Consider the following 16948-nt stretch of genomic DNA (forward strand, 5'->3'; position numbering starts at 1 on the left):
ATGATCACAGTATAAGATACTGGTCCTGAGCAATCCTCAATGGTAGCTGGAATCCATTTAGGACCAAACCCATAGTTTCTTGTATAGACATCATCTCCAGTTGAGAAACTTCTGAGTTTGGCTCGGGTATCATGATTCCATTTTTGATTCCATTGCTTTTGTTGTATTTTCATTTTCAGGTCTGGTCTGATGAGATCCAAGGTTGACCTTAACCTCCTTGACATCAACATCTCTGCAGGTGACAACCCAGTCGTAGCTTGAGGAGTAATCCTGTAGCTAAACAAGAATCTTGACACCTTTGTTTCAATGCTGGGCCCTTGCATCTTCCTCATCCCCTCCTTCAAGGTCTGAACCGCACGTTCTGCTAATCCGTTTGAAGATGGGTGAAAAGGGGCCGACGTTACATGCTGAATTCCATTTTGTTTCATGAAACTTGTGAATTCAGTGCTTGTAAAACAAGTAGCATTGTCACTAACCAACATTTGAGGCAATCCCATAACACTGAAGCTTTGTCTCAACTTCTCAATCGTAGCGTACGATGTTGACGTGTTCATGGGGTAAACATCCATCCACTTTGAATGAGAATCAATCAGCACAAGGAACATTTTTCCTAGGAAAGGTCCAGCGTAGTCCACATGTAGTCGTGTCCATGGTTTTTCTGGCCATTCCCATGGATGTAATGGCGCGGTGGGTGGTGACTTCCTGTTACTCTGACAATCTTCACACCGGCTAACCTCATTTTCCACATCGTGGTCCATCTTTGGCCACCAGACATATGACCTCGCTAGGCCTTTCATTCTCGACATACCTGGATGCGACTGATGCAACAACTTCAGTAGCAACCCCCGCCCTTGTGGTGGGATAACTACTCTTGAACCCCACAGAACACATCCATCTCGAACACTCAATGCCAAGCGGCGAGTGTAGTAAGGCATGATCTGAGGCTCTGTCACTGTAGGCCATCCTTTCAGGATAAATTCATGCACTTGTGATAACGTCACATCCTTTGAAGTCCATTGCCTGATTTGTGCTGTGTTCACTGGTGTATCATCCAACACGTCGATCATCAAAACCTGGTCATTTTCTTCTTCCTGACTGATGATTTCTGGAACAGGCAGCCTACTCAGAGCATCAGCATTCCCATGGTATCTACCTGGTTTGTAAATGATTCTGTACTCGTAGGCCCTGAGCCACACATTCCAACGTTGAACTCTTGGAGAGACCATTTGTGGTACTGGCTTTTGTTCATGGAACAGCGAGATCAGAGGTTTATGATCCGTCACAATAGTGAATGTTCTCCCGTACAAGTACTTGTGGAATCTCTGTATTCCGAATATGACAGCCAGTCCTTCCTTGTCCAGCTGAGAGTACTTTTTCTCCGCTGGCGACAACGTTCTTGACATGAACCCGATAGGTTTCTCTGCACCATTCTCCATCCGGTGGGATAGCACCGCCCCCACACCATACGCTGAGGCATCACACGATAAGATAAGATCTCTGTCTGCTGAGTAGTGCACTAGCACTTCAGCTGATTGCAGTAACACCTTTGACTTAGGAAGAAGCTTTTGCAGTCTTTCTGACCATTTCCAGGCCACATCCTTCCTTAGCAGTTGATGTAGAGGAGCTAAGAGGGTAGAGAGGTTCGGGAGGAAGCGATTATAATAATTCAGTAAGCCTAGATAGGCTTTCAGCTCTGTAACGTTTGTCGGAGCTGGAGCTTCCACAACAGCCCTCACTTTAGCTTTGACAGTGTGTAACCCCTTGGCATCCACCTTGTGACCCAGGTACTGCACTTCATCAGCTAACAGTGTACACTTGCTCCTCTTCAGCCGGAGACCGGCGTCCTCCATCCTCCTCAAAACTTCACCTAAGTTTCTGAGATGTTCCTCCTTCGTGACTCCCGTGACAAGAATGTCGTCGAGGTAAACTGCTACCTTGGGTATCCCCTGCAGAATTCCCTCCATAGTTCTTTGGAAGATAGCTGGTGCAGAAGACACCCCGAAAGGTAAGCGTTTATAGGTAAACATCCCTCTGTGGGTGTTTATGGTCAGGTACTTCTGTGAAGCTTTATCCATTAGCACTTGCTGATATGCGTGACTCATGTCCAGTTTTGTAAACTGTTGCCCTCCGGTTAACGTTGAAAGCAAATCCTCCACTTTGGGTATTGGGTACTGCTCCAGAGAGGAAACTCTATTTACAGTCAGCTTATAGTCACCGCATAATCTGATTGAACCATCTGGTTTTAGAATGGGAACAACTGGTGCTGCCCACTCAGAAAACTTGACAGGTACAATTATATCCTCTGCTAAGAGTCTGTCAATTTCCACATCCACTTTAGGCTTCATGGCATATGGAACTGATCTTGGCCTATAGAATCTGGGAGTAGCATCAGCAGCAACATGAATGGTAGCTTGGACCCCTTTTAATGTCCCTAGCTCTTCTTTGAAAACACACTCATGCTTTGAAAGCACCTGCTGTAGTGTCAATGTCTCTGTGGTGACATGTTTGATTTCATCCCAGTTAAATTTTATTTCCTCCAACCACCCTCTTCCTAGTAAGCTGGGGCCAGTACCTTCCACTACTAAGAGAGGCAGATTTTTCTTTTGTCCTTGATATTCCACTTGAACATCAGCAACTCCAATCACAGTGATCTTCTCCCCTGTGTACGTTTTGAGTTTAATGGGGGTGTCTCTCAGTTTAGGCACTTCAACGGTTTTCCACTTCCTATAGAATTGGGACCTGTTCATCAGAGTGACACTACATCCTGTGTCTAGTTCAAACGGTACCTTCAATCCATTTATTCCCATTTCCACAATGAAAGGCTCCACCTTCTTCATATTCGACCCCTGTACACTGTACATTGAGAATGCTTGCTCTGCATCTGCGCACTCACTTTCACTTTCTCTCACTTGATTAGAGCGGTAGCGAGAGCGTCTGGAGGTATTCGGTTTTCTGTCCGTCCTCTTTTCTGCAGCCCGTGGCTTTTTTTTATTGCGGCACGCCCTCGCAATGTGGCCTATTATCCCACATGCATAACACTTTCCGTGTTTGAATTTACAGTCAAACGCTGCGTGTTTGCCTTTGCAACGATAACAGTCTCTATTGGCTGCTGCACCACGGCTTTCTGTTCTTTGAAATTCTACGCGCTCAGCGTTGCTCTCTTTTACTGTGTGACACACAGTTGCGCCCCTTGCCTGCAAATCCAGTGCATTTCTATTTGCGGACTCCATGGACTGGGCCAGTTTGAGTGCATTCTCAAACGTGAGATTAGGCTCTGATAACAATCGTATTTGTATCCTGTCATCATTAATCCCACACACCAGCCGATCGCGTAGCATTTGCGATAATGTATTCCCATAGTTACAGTCCAATGCTAGTTTTCTCAACTCAGCCACATATTCCCCCACTGATTCGATAGGTTTTCTCATGCGTGAATCAAACTTGAATCTTTGTACTATCTCACTGGGTTTGGGGTTGAAGTGATTTTTTAATAGTTCGACTAAATCTATGAATGACTTTTCTCCTGGTTTATCTGGGCTCAACAGGTTTCTCATTAAGCTGTACGTCTGTGCACCGACAACGCTTATGAGTATGGATTTCTGTTTAGCGGCATCAGTTATTTCATTAGTAGCAAAGAAATGTTCCATTATTTCACAGTACTCCTCCCATTCCTGATTTTTAGGATCAAATGGTGGTAGCGAGCCTATTGTTGCCAAAGCCATCTTTTCCGATTGTTTCTCCCCTCACACAGTCAATAATTTGTCCTACCCGTATCCAGGGAATCAATCCTTCAGAATCTTCCACCGTTCACTTGAGTCTCACCTCCCGCGTCGCACGCCAAACACTCCGTTAACTTCGTGGCAAAAAAAATCCAACGCAGTTCTCCATAGTTATCCTCATCGCCAAATATGTAGTATCCTTAAAGGCTTCTTAGAATTACGACTCATGAGACTTACGTACGGTTTAGTATTTAATTGTAACTTAGATTTTACATTATCTTATGCACCTGGCTTAAACTACCTGAAGCTTTCTTAATCATAGTTAAATAGGCAGACATAGGAAATAGCTACGGATAGCGGAAAGCAAACCCCCGTCTTGAGTCAATACTGCCATCTATTGGTAAACATAAATATACCAGGTTACTACAGTATAGTACTGTGGGACTATGTTAGTTATAGTACTGTGGGACTATGTTAGGTATAGTACTGTGGGACTATGTTAGGTATAGTACTGTGGGACTATGTTAGGTATAGTACTGTGGGACTATGTTAGTTATACTACTGTGGGACTATGTTAGGTATAGTACTGTGGGACTATGTTAGTTATAGTACTGTGGGACTATGTTAGGTATAGTACTGTGGGACTATGTTAGGTATAGTACTATGGGACTATGTTAGGTATAGTACTGTGGGACTATGTTAGGTATAGTACTGTGGGACTATGTTAGGTATAGTACTGTGGGACTATGTTAGGTATAGTACTGTGGGACTATGTTAGGTATAGTACTGTGGGAGGTATAGTACTGTGGGACTATGTTAGCTATAGTACAGTGGGACTATGTTCGGTATAGTACTGTGGGACTATGTTAGGTATAGTACTGTGGGAGGTATAGTACTGTGGGACTATGTTCGGTATAGTACTGTGGGACTATGTTAGGTATAGTACTGTGGGAGGTATAGTACTGTGGGACTATGTTAGGTATAGTACTGTGGGAGGTATAGTACTGTGGGACTATGTTAGGTATAGTACTGTGGGAGGTATAGTACTGTGGGACTATGTTAGGTATAGTACTGTGGGACTATGTTAGGTATAGTACTGTGGGACTATGTTAGGTATAGTACTGTGGGACTATGTTAGTTATAGTACTGTGGGACTATGTTAGGTATAGTACTGTGGGACTATGTTAGGTATAGTACAGTGGGACTATGTTAGGTATAGTACTGTGGGACTATGTTAGTTATAGTACTGTGGGACTATGTTAGGTATAGTACTGTGGGACTATGTTAGGTATAGTACTGTGGGACTATGTTAGTTATAGTACTGTGGGACTATGTTAGGTATAGTACTGTGGGACTATGTTAGGTATAGGACTGTGGGACTATGTTAGGTATAGTACTGTGGGAGGTATAGTACTGTGGGACTATGTTAGGTATAGTACTGTGGGACTATGTTAGGTATAGTACTGTGGGACTATGTTAGGTATAGTACTGTGGGACTATGTTAGGTATAGTACTGTGGGACTATGTTAGGTATAGTACTGTGGGACTATGTTAGGTATAGTACTGTGGGACTATGTTAGGTATAGTACTGTGGGACTATGTTAGGTATAGTACTGTGGGACTATGTTAGGTATAGTACTGTGGGACTATGTTAGTTATAGTACTGTGGGACTATGTTAGGTATAGTACTGTGGGACTATGTTAGGTATAGTACTGTGGGACTATGTTAGGTATAGTACTGTGGGACTATGTTAGTTATACTACTGTGGGACTATGTTAGGTATAGTACTGTGGGACTATGTTAGTTATAGTACTGTGGGACTATGTTAGGTATAGTACTGTGGGACTATGTTAGGTATAGTACTATGGGACTATGTTAGGTATAGTACTGTGGGACTATGTTAGGTATAGTACTGTGGGACTATGTTAGGTATAGTACTGTGGGACTATGTTAGGTATAGTACTGTGGGACTATTGTTTTCTGTCCAAGGCTGAATCTGGGCCTCTGAAGATATGGAGAATTACATGAATTGCATGAATTACACACAGATCCAACCGTCCATGGCTGCCTGTCTCTCCCCTCTCCTCCCAACATCTGTAGTCAGATTGTTCCAGAGTAGGGGCAGGGAACAGAGTGCAAGGTGTCACGGGTGAGATTTACATTTAAATGGCGTGCTGTGTAGAATACGGAGCAAAGAGCAGCAGAGTGATTCTCTGGATGTTCTGTAGAGTTCTGTGACCCTGCTTCTTCTACCCATTCTCATTCAGATTGTACCAAGACCCTCACCCTAACCCAGATAACAGACCAATCAGAGGAGGATGGTGGAAGGAGCTATAGGAGGACAGGCTCATTGTAATGACTGGAAGAGAATATACAGTATGTAACGGTTTCCATATGTTTGATGCCGTCCTATTGATTCCATTCCAGCCATTACAATGAGCCCGTCCTCCTATAGCTCCGCCCACCAGCCTCCTCTGAGGCCTATACAAATTAGAATTCCTTGAGTTATGTGTGGCAGGAGGCCATGGAAACTGTATGGCCTCAGACGTTTTGACAGCAAATGAAGTCTTCTCTGCTTTATCAGACCATGTCAAGGTCCCTGAGTGAAGATTAGCATGGCTGTATCTGTATAACCACAGCTAGAGGGGGATTTTTACTCAGATCAACAGGAACAATATGTGCTGTTTTGTGTACACGTTTTTATGCAAGTTTGTCTGAGACTCGTAAGGCAATTATAGTCTACTGGTAAAACTCCAGTTTATTGTTCTATTCACCCTGCTACTGGCACAGCTCACTTTTCTATAACTTGAAAACACTTAGCCGTAACATTCCTTGGCTGTTATATTGTTTTTTTATGAACTGGGTGGTTCGAACTGTGAATGCTGATTGGCTGAAGTATACCATGGGTATCAAAAAACATGTATTTTTACTGTTCTAATTACATTGGTAACCCGTTTATATTAGCAGTAAGGCACCTCAGGAGTTTGTGGTATATGGCCAATATACCACGGCTAAGGGCTTTATCCAGGCACTCCGTGTTGCGTCGTATGTAAGAACAGCCCTTAGCCATGGTATATTGGCCATATACCACACCCCCCTCAGGCCTTATTGCTTCCTTATAAATCTGCCACTACTCTATTACACTGTTCTGGCCTATAGAGCCTGACTGTTCTCTCTGCTCCTCCAGATTGAAGAGCCTTTTCTTGGCTGGAGAGCGCTGTGACGTGGAGACTCTGAACTGGGCCAAAAGGAGCTTTGGAGTGCCTGTACTGGACCACTGGTGGCAGACTGGTAATACTTTCATTCGCTACTGGAACATCATAATGGACACTACATGTTACACTAGGACAATAGTTAGTTTTCTTGATACCGGCTGTGGTAATACATCTGACACAACATCTCTCCTATATCTCATTTAAAGGCTCAGAATGAAAGAATAGTTGTAACAAATTATAAATGCAGGACTCTATTCTCTGAGCACCTTTTGAGAATGTTAATGTATTATAGTTTTACTCTATTTTAGGGGTGTACTCTGAAATTGTCAGTGTGAGTGAATTGTTGTTACAGTCTTGGTAGTATTTTATCAGCCCATTGACATTAATTCGGCCTTGAAAAGGCATAACAAATAGCTATATCTCCACAGTAGAACTCTTCCTTGAAAGCCCCTTGCAGGGATTAAGTGCATAGACTATGCTCCTGGTTTAAATCATCCTTCGCACTTATACTACTATACGGAGCACCAGAGGAAAGGGCATTTCTTTCACTAAGTGCCGTGCTAAGAAGAGGAATTAGCCCACAAGGATTTGGGGCTGCTCTGCAATGGTCCTAGAGTGCCCTAAGGCTTTCACTATGCTCCCACAGCCACCCAATTAACATAATCAGCTTCTCAATCTAACCTCATTAATACTAGTCCTTTCAAAGCAGTTCACAGTTCATCATGCATAGACCATGTGCTGTGGTCTAGTAGCTTTACAATGGATAAGGAGGGGAAGTTCTTCTTGTTGGTGAAAGTGTGTGATTCATTTTGTATATAATACCTCCCAATTGACCCATCATCCATCATCACTGTTGTCTATATTGGTGATGAGATGTGTAATTGGGGTCTTGAGTGCAAGGCTATACTGCATTGTTTCCCCCTGTTTCCACTGTCACATTCGAATGACTTTAGAGTCGCTAAGACCCTATTAGCCACTTGGTGGGTGATTCCAGCCCATGTTCCAGGCAGCGAGCCATCGTACAAATATCCCTCTCTCCCTCGGCTCGATTACCCCCAGTCCCACGAATCAGTATTACATGTGATAGAGAAGGCGGCCCGAGAAAGGCATTGAATGCCATGGACGTTTTTTTTTTTACTATTCTGTGTGCCTGACAGGGAATTAATCGGGGAAGAGCAGACATCTCTGTGTTAAATATGCAATAAAAAAAAGACATGGACCTTGAGAATGTACGGGTGAGAGAGAATCCACCTAACACTGTCTTGGATCTCAGCCAAGATTAGCATGTTTGGGGAGATGGCTCTTTCTCTTCCAGACCTCCCTGGAAATGGGTGTTGTTAACTCAGTAGCAGTAACCTACAGGAGTTACCACGCAAAACGGGGCTTTTGGTGTTTTACTGAATCATCCACTGTTAGTTGTCTTGAGCCAATGTGCTACAGTGCAACAGCTCCAGTTGATACAATATACAGTATGAGCCTTCCTTCGTCTTTTCAGATGACCATTATGTTGCTTTGGTTTTCTCAAAAGCCTATATATACACTGAGTATACCAAACATTAGGAATACCTTCCAAACATTGAGTTGCACCTAAGCTGTGGCGGTCATTCAATTTTGTCAACCGGTGATTGTCAAGCAAATAACTGCCGGTCTCACGGTAATTGACCGTTAATTAACGTAAATTGTCAAGGCTCAGGAGAAGACCCAGATGCAGACAGTTTCGAAGTAACAGAAGTTTATTACAAAAACAGGGGGGCAGGCAAACGACAGGTCAAGGGCAGGCAGAGGTCAGTAGTCCAAAGCAGAGTCTGAAAGGTACAGAACGGCAGGCAGGCATCAGGGTCAGGGCAGGCAGAGGTCAGTAATCCAGGGTGGTATAACAAGGTACAGAACGACAGGCAGGCTCAGGGTCAAGGCAGGCAGAATGGTCAAAAACCGGGAAAGCTGGAAAACAGGAACTAGAGACAAACAGGAGCACGGGAAAAAAAGCTGGTAGGCTTGACAAAACAAAACTAACTGGCAACAGACAAATGGAGAACACCGGTATAAGTACACTGGGGATAATGGGGAAGATGGGCGACACCTGGAGGGGGGTGGGGACAATCACAAAGACAGGTGAAACAGATACGCTGTGACATAAACACATTTAGCATCTCCTGGCTTCCATGCATAGACTACAAGTCACTGATGTAGACCTTTGGAACATCTACATTTTAAAAAAGTTCAACAAATCCATTTAATATAGCCTACACCTTCACAATAAATCCATTATTTATTTTAGACCGGTCTAAAGAAACACGATATTAAGAAAATGTAGTCTATTTCAGAAGAACAGAATATCATACTCTAAGTTGTCTTTGTTAGGTCCTGATCTGGCTATGCCATATGGCTTGTGGGCTACACTAGTTCATTTAGAAGACAAGATTTGCTTAGAATTCTGTGACATTATTCCATAGTATAAAGAATACAATTGAACAAAACTGAATAAATTAGAAAGGATATTTTCTCCAAACAATTTGAGGGAGGACGCATATGTGGCTATTCTGTGCTGCGTGGTTAACAAAGAAACAGGTACTTCTATATGCTTAATTTAGAGTTATTTATGTAACTTTAGTTGTGATACAACTATTGTGCTATAGGTTCTGATTTTTAATACGTTCTAACACTGCATGACGCGACTAATGATGATTTCAAAAAAGTTGCATGGAAGGCATGAACTCTGCTTTGTTTTTTTGCGCAGGCTATACACACTTCATCAGTCTCTCATTCACAATTTGACAAGCACTTGATAAGGCCTTGAATTTCCCAGCTGCATCCCCTTTGTGTGGCCGTAATGCCGCCTAAAAAGATCCATGCCTTTTGTGGCCAATAGCCATTGTGCCCTTGGGCTGAATATAATAATTATAATTCCCTTCTCCCGGCTGCGTGCCGAAGCACCTCTCACTCACATGGCTATAATGTGATCGGGTCTTTCTTACTTGCTACAAGTGAAGACAGACACATCGGGGACGCAACTGCGCATGACCTTATCCAATTCCGAGGACCATATTGAAGATATTGGAAGAACTGCCTACATTTACTTTTCGTCAGCCAACATGAGTAGGACTAACGAACAGCAAAAGCACTAGCCTATGTCAATCTACTATCACCCATAGTACAAAAGTTGACCTATTCTGTGCAATAAATAAATATTCCAAACATAGTCTGGGACAATTGTGGGATGCGATAGATCCCAAATTAATACAACCACTAGCATCAACAAAAACTGTTTTACGTAATGAGCTTGACACAACAAATGTTTAGCTTAAAATGTTGATAAACTATTAGGCTATTTCTTCACATTATGAGCTCAGTAATGCGCACACGGCAGTAGGCTTTGAGCGCGAATGTTTCATTAGGGGGAAAATACCATTCTCAAAATGGCATTTGACTACAAATGCGTTTTATGCATGTAATGCTTTTATTATAAAGGTGCATTTTTATAGTGAAAATGTTATTCCGCAAACTTGAAACTCACGTGCTGCGTATGTTGTCAGTTAAGCTCTACACCCGTTGTAAAGCGGATTATCGAGCTTCACTTTAAGAAGTTATTTGGCCACTTTAGTTGTGATACAATCCTTTTTAAAACATCTATGGGTCTATGGGCTAGGCTACATGAGGTGTGATACTAACCTTATTAAAACATATAGGTCTATGGGCTAGGCTACATGAGGTGTGATACTAACCTTATTAAAACATATAGGTCTATGGGCTAGGCTACATGAGGTGTGATACTAACCTTATTAAAACATATAGGCCTATGGGCTAGGCTACATGAGGTGTGATACTAACCTTATTAAAACATATAGGTCTATGGGCTAGGCTACATGAGGTGTGATACTAACCTTATTAAAACATATAGGCCTATGGGCTAGGCTACATGAGGTGTGATACTAACCTTATTAAAACATAGGCCTATGGGCTAGGCTACATGAGGTGTGATACTAACCTTATTAAAACATATAGGTCTATGGGCTAGGCTACATGAGGTGTGATACTAACCTTATCAAAACATATAGGTCTATGGGCTAGGCTACATGAGGTGTGATACTAACCTTATTAAAACATATAGGTCTATGGGCTAGGCTACATGAGGTGTGATACTAACCTTATTAAAACATATAGGTCTATGGGCTAGGCTACATGAGGTGTGATACTAACCTTATTAAAACATATAGGTCTATGGGCTAGGCTACATGAGGTGTGATACTAACCTTATTAAAACATATAGGCCTATGGCCTAGGCTACATGAGGTGTGATACTAACCTTATTAAAACATATAGGTCTATGGGCTAGGCTACATGAGGTGTGATACTAACCTTATTAAAACATATAGGCCTATGGCCTAGGCTACATGAGGTGTGATACTAACCTTATTAAAACATATAGGCCTATGGGCTAGGCTACATGAGGTGTGATACTAACCTTATTAAAACATATAGGCCTATGGGCTAGGCTACATGAGGTGTGATACTAACCTTATTAAAACATATAGGTCTATGGGCTAGGCTACATGAGGTGTGATACTAACCTTATTAAAACATATAGGTCTATGGGCTAGGCTACATGAGGTGTGATACTAACCTTATTAAAACATATAGGCCTATGGGCTAGGCTACATGAGGTGTGATACTAACCTTATCAAAACATATAGGTCTATGGGCTAGGCTACATGAGGTGTGATACTAACCTTATTAAAACATATAGGTCTATGGGCTAGGCTACATGAGGTGTGATACTAACCTTATTAAAACATATAGGCCTATGGGCTAGGCTACATGAGGTGTGATACTAACCTTATTAAAACATATAGGCCTATGGGCTAGGCTACATGAGGTGTGATACTAACCTTATTAAAACATATAGGTCTATGGGCTAGGCTACATGAGGTGTGGGACTATGATTTGAAAAAGATGCAAAAAAAGCATCCGCTGTTTCTTGCCTTTTGCTGGGCATCATTCACAAGTGAATATATATGCATATATCATTCATTCACACTTTACATATACTAAATAATATATGTGTGAAATTAGTTTTGATTTAGAATGGACCATTATCATGCACCTGTATCAAAACAGGGGCAGCGGAAAAAAATACCTGTCATCTCTGCACTTAAATAGCGAATGGAAGACGCTTTTCCTGTGGTTCATTTTCATGCCAGCCAGGTAGGCTACACTCCTGTTGTAAAGAGTGCTTCATTTTAGGAAAGTTGAGAAATAAATATAGTTGGCCGAGCCTATAGAAAGCTGATGGGACCCTCCTCTTTTTAATAGAGGCCATCACGCTTCTCACGCAATTGTATAGCCTATAGAAATATTGGCAACATGAGCTCATGGGCTCTCATGAAGTGTTTGATTACATTTTCGATCACATTTGCATATATGTCAGAGTGATTTGAGGGACAATAGAGTGCTGAGTACCAGGCAGTTAGCAAGGTTGGTAGTCTACAAATGACCATCAGCAGCATCAGAGCTTGGAGAAGCCTAATTACCGTGACTAAACGGTCACATGGAATTTGACTGCTGACATGACTCGTGGCCACCGGTGTGGCGGTAATACGGTCACCATAACAGCCCTAGTTGCAACCCCTTTTGCCCTCAGAACAGCCTCAGTTATTCGGGACATGGACTCTACAAGGTGTCAAAAGCGTTCCACTGGGATGCTGGCCCATGTAGACTCCAATGCTTCCCACAGTTGTGTCAAGTTGGCTGGATGTCCTTTGAGTGATGGACCATTTTAGATACACACGGGGAACTTTTGAGCCTGGAAAGAAACCGCAGCGTTGCAGTTCCTGACACAAACTGTTGCGCCTGGTACCTACTGCCATACCCCATTCAAAGGCACTTAAATATTTTGTGTTGCCCATTCATCCTCTGAATGACATAAACAATCCAATCCATCTCAATTGTCTCAAGGCTTGAAAATCCTTCTTTAACCTGTCTCCCCCCCATTCATCTACACTGATTGAAGTGTATTTAACAAGTGCCATCAATAAGGGATTATAGCTTTCACCTGGTCAGTCTGTCATGGAAAGAGCAGGTGTTCTTAATGTTTTGTATCGTCCGTGTATATGGAAACCTGTAGGAGTGCATCGTTTTGCCTGAAATCGATGGTGCTTTGCCCCAGAGTTAAGGTCAATTCCATTTAAATTCCAGTCGATTTCCGAAGAATTTAAATGCAGCTGGTGAACTGGAAAAACAGAGGAAATGTCACATTGATCAATTGAACCTCAGTTAATTCCACTAGCGCTAACAGAGTTGAAATGGAATTGACCCCTCTCTTTGGCTCCACTCTCCTCATATTTCACTGATCAGTCATGAGTGCTGTTTTAGCAGGCACGCCACACAGGCATTATTAGGTAAGGCTTTTTGGCAAGGGTGTAAATCTACTCTGAAGGGCCAATGGGGGATGAGGTGGGATGAGTGATTGACATCCCAGCGTGTGGCCCTGACACACACACACACACACACACACACACACACACACACACACACACACACACACACACACACACACACACAGTTTCCACAGTGAGCAGATAGATCAAAGAATGCCTCCTACTGGTTGGCTGGTACAGTGTGATCTGAACGGCCAGATGGCACACATACACACACACACACCAATACAAACACATATCGACACACACACACGTCTCACACACAGTTCAGATGAGTGTAAAGCCACTGGCTGTTTCCGTACTGTCTCCTCTTCTACTCTTCCTGTTTGCAGGAGAGTCTCAGAGCCTGTCCAGCACGGAGCTCAGAGGACGGGTTTATGAGACATCTATCAGTCTGGATGTCTTTAAAAGACTCCTTCCTTCCCCAACTTGTCCTTTGTGTCTAGCTCATCCATTCTATTTGTGTGTGTGTGTGTGTGTGTGTGTGTGTGTGTGTGTGTGTGTGTGTGTCCGTGCCCAGTTCCTTTCTGGCTCTTTAACTCTCCTACGAGGTGGTTCTTCTCCATGGTTGTGGTGTTGATGTGAGGTTTATCAGAGACGACAGGCTGATTCTCAGAGCATATCCTTGGTGCTCTCTCTGTCAGTCCTAGCCCTGAGAGGTATGATAGGATTCCTTCACACTGTCCGCCTACGGTTCGCTGAAGTTCAGTCAAACCTCAGACTGCTGATAGATTGAGTTGGAACAATAACCCTGGCACCTTCCCAGCTTCTCTGTGGTGCTAGTGCAGTCCAGACCAGGGAGCTTCATCCACTGCAGGCTGTGTGATTGGCGGCAGCACTAACTTCAAAGCCATTACTGGGAATAAAGGCCTGCAGTTCTCAACCTGTTCACTGGAGAGTAGAGGAGTCTGTCTCTGACAATAACCAAAAGTCCCCTCTCTCCCTAGGCTCTCTGTGTGTGTGTGTGTGTGTGTGTGTGTGTGTGTGTGTGTGTGTGTGTGTGTGTGTGTGTGTGTGTGTGTGTGTGTGTGTGTGTGTGTGTGTGTGTGTGTGTGTGTGTGTGTGTGTGTGTGTGTGTGTGTGTGTGTGTGTGTGTGTGTGTGTGTGTGTGTGTCTGTGGAGCAGTCTGTGTTATTGTGAGAGATGAGGAAGCTGCAGGCATGTTCTGTTCTCCATTGTCACACAAACCTTCTAGAGCATCAGTTTCTGTCAGATGTTTAGAAATGGGCCCCAAACTTTGGGCTGAAACATTTCCCTTTATATTGACAGCTGGAAAATGAAACCTCTGCAGTGATTTCATTTTGATTCTGGGAGAAGGCATGCATAATTAAGTCCTGTGGAACAACCTGACAGGCTGTGGCAGTAAGTTTCTGAATTCTCCCTCCTGTACTGTATTAAGTCACATGTCATCTAAGGATTTCAGCACACTGTGCTTCAACCTCTCTGTGACAGGTGATCCAACAAACCCATTTATCAGCCCCAGTCTTGTCTTCTCACGAGAAGAGGAAGGCGAACTGCAGTGATGGCAAAATCCTAACTGTGGTGCGGGTTGACATTGGCTTGCAGCCTAGGCTTCTGGAGAGGATTGTACATTTAATGCATAATGTTCTTGCAGTAATCCCAAGATCACTGAAAAAACACATTCTTTAAGAAACAACACAGTTATTGGTATTATTCCCAACATTATTATTCCAAACATGTTACTTTGAAATGTTTGGGTGGGTTCTCACAAATCTAACTTTAAGACATTCTCGGAAATCAAAGTGCAACTCTTTTGGAATGCATTCCATGGACAGTTGTTTGTTGAATAAACCATCACACACTTCCACTTATTTATAAAGAATGTAAGATGCCTGTAAAGATTTGTCCTTCAAATGCAGTCATGCTGTCTCCATCCAGGGGCTTTACTGCTGAGCCTACCCAGGCTGATCTACTAGCTCCCTGCAAAATGGATACAAATTGAACAAAATCAATTACTCTTGGTTTTTCACAAATCATTCCACAACACGCCCTGTAATCTCTTTCCAATGTAATATTCAGCAAAGGAAAGCTGAAATCAATGGCATGAAATTCAGCAGGAATGGAGGCTCAGAGAGATAGAGATTTTAAAGGCGGGCGGGCGACGTGTGGTAATCTGAATTAGAAGTCAACACAAAGAGAGGCTGCCTGACCCGTAGAGATCCTATTATATTAAGATATAATTCTGTGGTCTGACCACTTTCAGACCACTGATCTAGAGACAGTATTGAGGTGGTGGAAGATGATCTGAATGGAAGAGGCTGTCTGCCAGATCACTGATCTAGAATCAGAGTGAAATAGTATTCAAAGCATTCATGCTCTGTAAAGGCCGCCTGCCTTCCATCTGAGAAAATTAAATGTATCACAGCTTGAAAGCAGCAGTCCCTGGCCATTTCCTGGGCTTCTCTCTACCCTGGAGCAAACCTAGTGTAATGTACCACTGCTGTGTGGCAAACTGTATCATCACAGAGAGCCAGGAGCAGTGTCTCTGCCTCGCCTTGACCACCCAGGGAACTCCTCACATCTACTGTGGGCCCTGGGTTTCAAACAGTAGGATCTCACTACTGTAGGAGGCTGTGTTGTTTGTAATGAACTGACAGACAGAGTAGATATGAGTAGAGAGGCTTCTGTACAGTCGTGGATATAAGTGTTCCTTTCCTCCTTCAGCCTTCAAAGAACTGTAAATGAGTTTTTACAAAGGGGCAGGTGTTTTGAACAGAATTATTTCTCGTCTGTCACTGCAGACGAGAAATGGCACGGCACATCAACAGCTCGCTTCAAACTCTTCTACTAAATGATGCCTCTGATTTAGTCTCAGCTAAATGTGTCTAACTTGTCAGTGATCTCATATGAACAGCATATTTCAATCATGTAAACAAGCTTACAGGCAGAGTTTGACTGATTGACCAATTTGGCTTTGAATGCGAATTCGTTTTTTTCCCTCAAATCAGATGTCATTTTGCAGGGCCAGTGGCTAAGATGACTTTACTGATATAAAGTAGAAGTGATTTGTGCACTCGTTACTTTCATGTACACTCTGACACACACGCTGTCAGCTGATTCGCTGATACATTTTGCGTTTCAATCATTCTCTCTCGCTCTCTTTCACTCTCCCCTCTCTATTGCCCCTATCAAGAGTATTCACTCGGTCTCCATTTCTGTTACATCACAGACAGTCACATCTTTTAACTTCAGTCAGACACCCACAGCAGTCTCTGACCCCCACCCCTTTATCCAGATCTGTCTGAATACTGGCTCATTTTAGCCTATCTATGCTGAAAGAAAACAGAGAAAATGGCTGCTATTTTGAAGCCTGATAATAATCTGTGTCGCTATTTTAAGACCCAAGTGCCTGGGGTTGGAGGGACTGCTGATGATGAAGGTTGCTGATGTCATCAGTGTTGCCGGGCAACCAGAATATTTCCAGTTGGCAGGGTTTGGCTCACCAGGGTGAAGTGGCTGATGGGAGGCAGCGACAAGAGACGCAGGGAGGGCAGGCGGCTGGGTCTCTGCCCCCCCTCTGTCCAGCCCCTGTAGCCCAAGCTCCAGCCCAGGGACATG

The 16948-nt window shown here is 43.2% G+C and overlaps 1 protein-coding gene across 3 annotated transcripts in view; it reads left to right on the top strand.

Moving 5' to 3' along the window:
* Positions 1–16948, top strand: part of LOC139565767 (acyl-CoA synthetase short-chain family member 3, mitochondrial-like) — a 44045-nt gene that overhangs the window by 13212 nt on the left and 13885 nt on the right. For all 3 annotated transcript variants that reach the window (XM_071386304.1, XM_071386305.1, XM_071386306.1), the window contains one exon: positions 6908–7011. In XM_071386304.1, coding sequence (XP_071242405.1) covers positions 6908–7011 — 104 coding nt within the window. The remainder of the gene's footprint in view (positions 1–6907; positions 7012–16948) is intronic.

This window comes from Salvelinus alpinus, chromosome 37 (genome assembly GCF_045679555.1).
Source record: "Salvelinus alpinus chromosome 37, SLU_Salpinus.1, whole genome shotgun sequence".
NCBI lineage: Eukaryota > Metazoa > Chordata > Actinopteri > Salmoniformes > Salmonidae > Salvelinus > Salvelinus alpinus.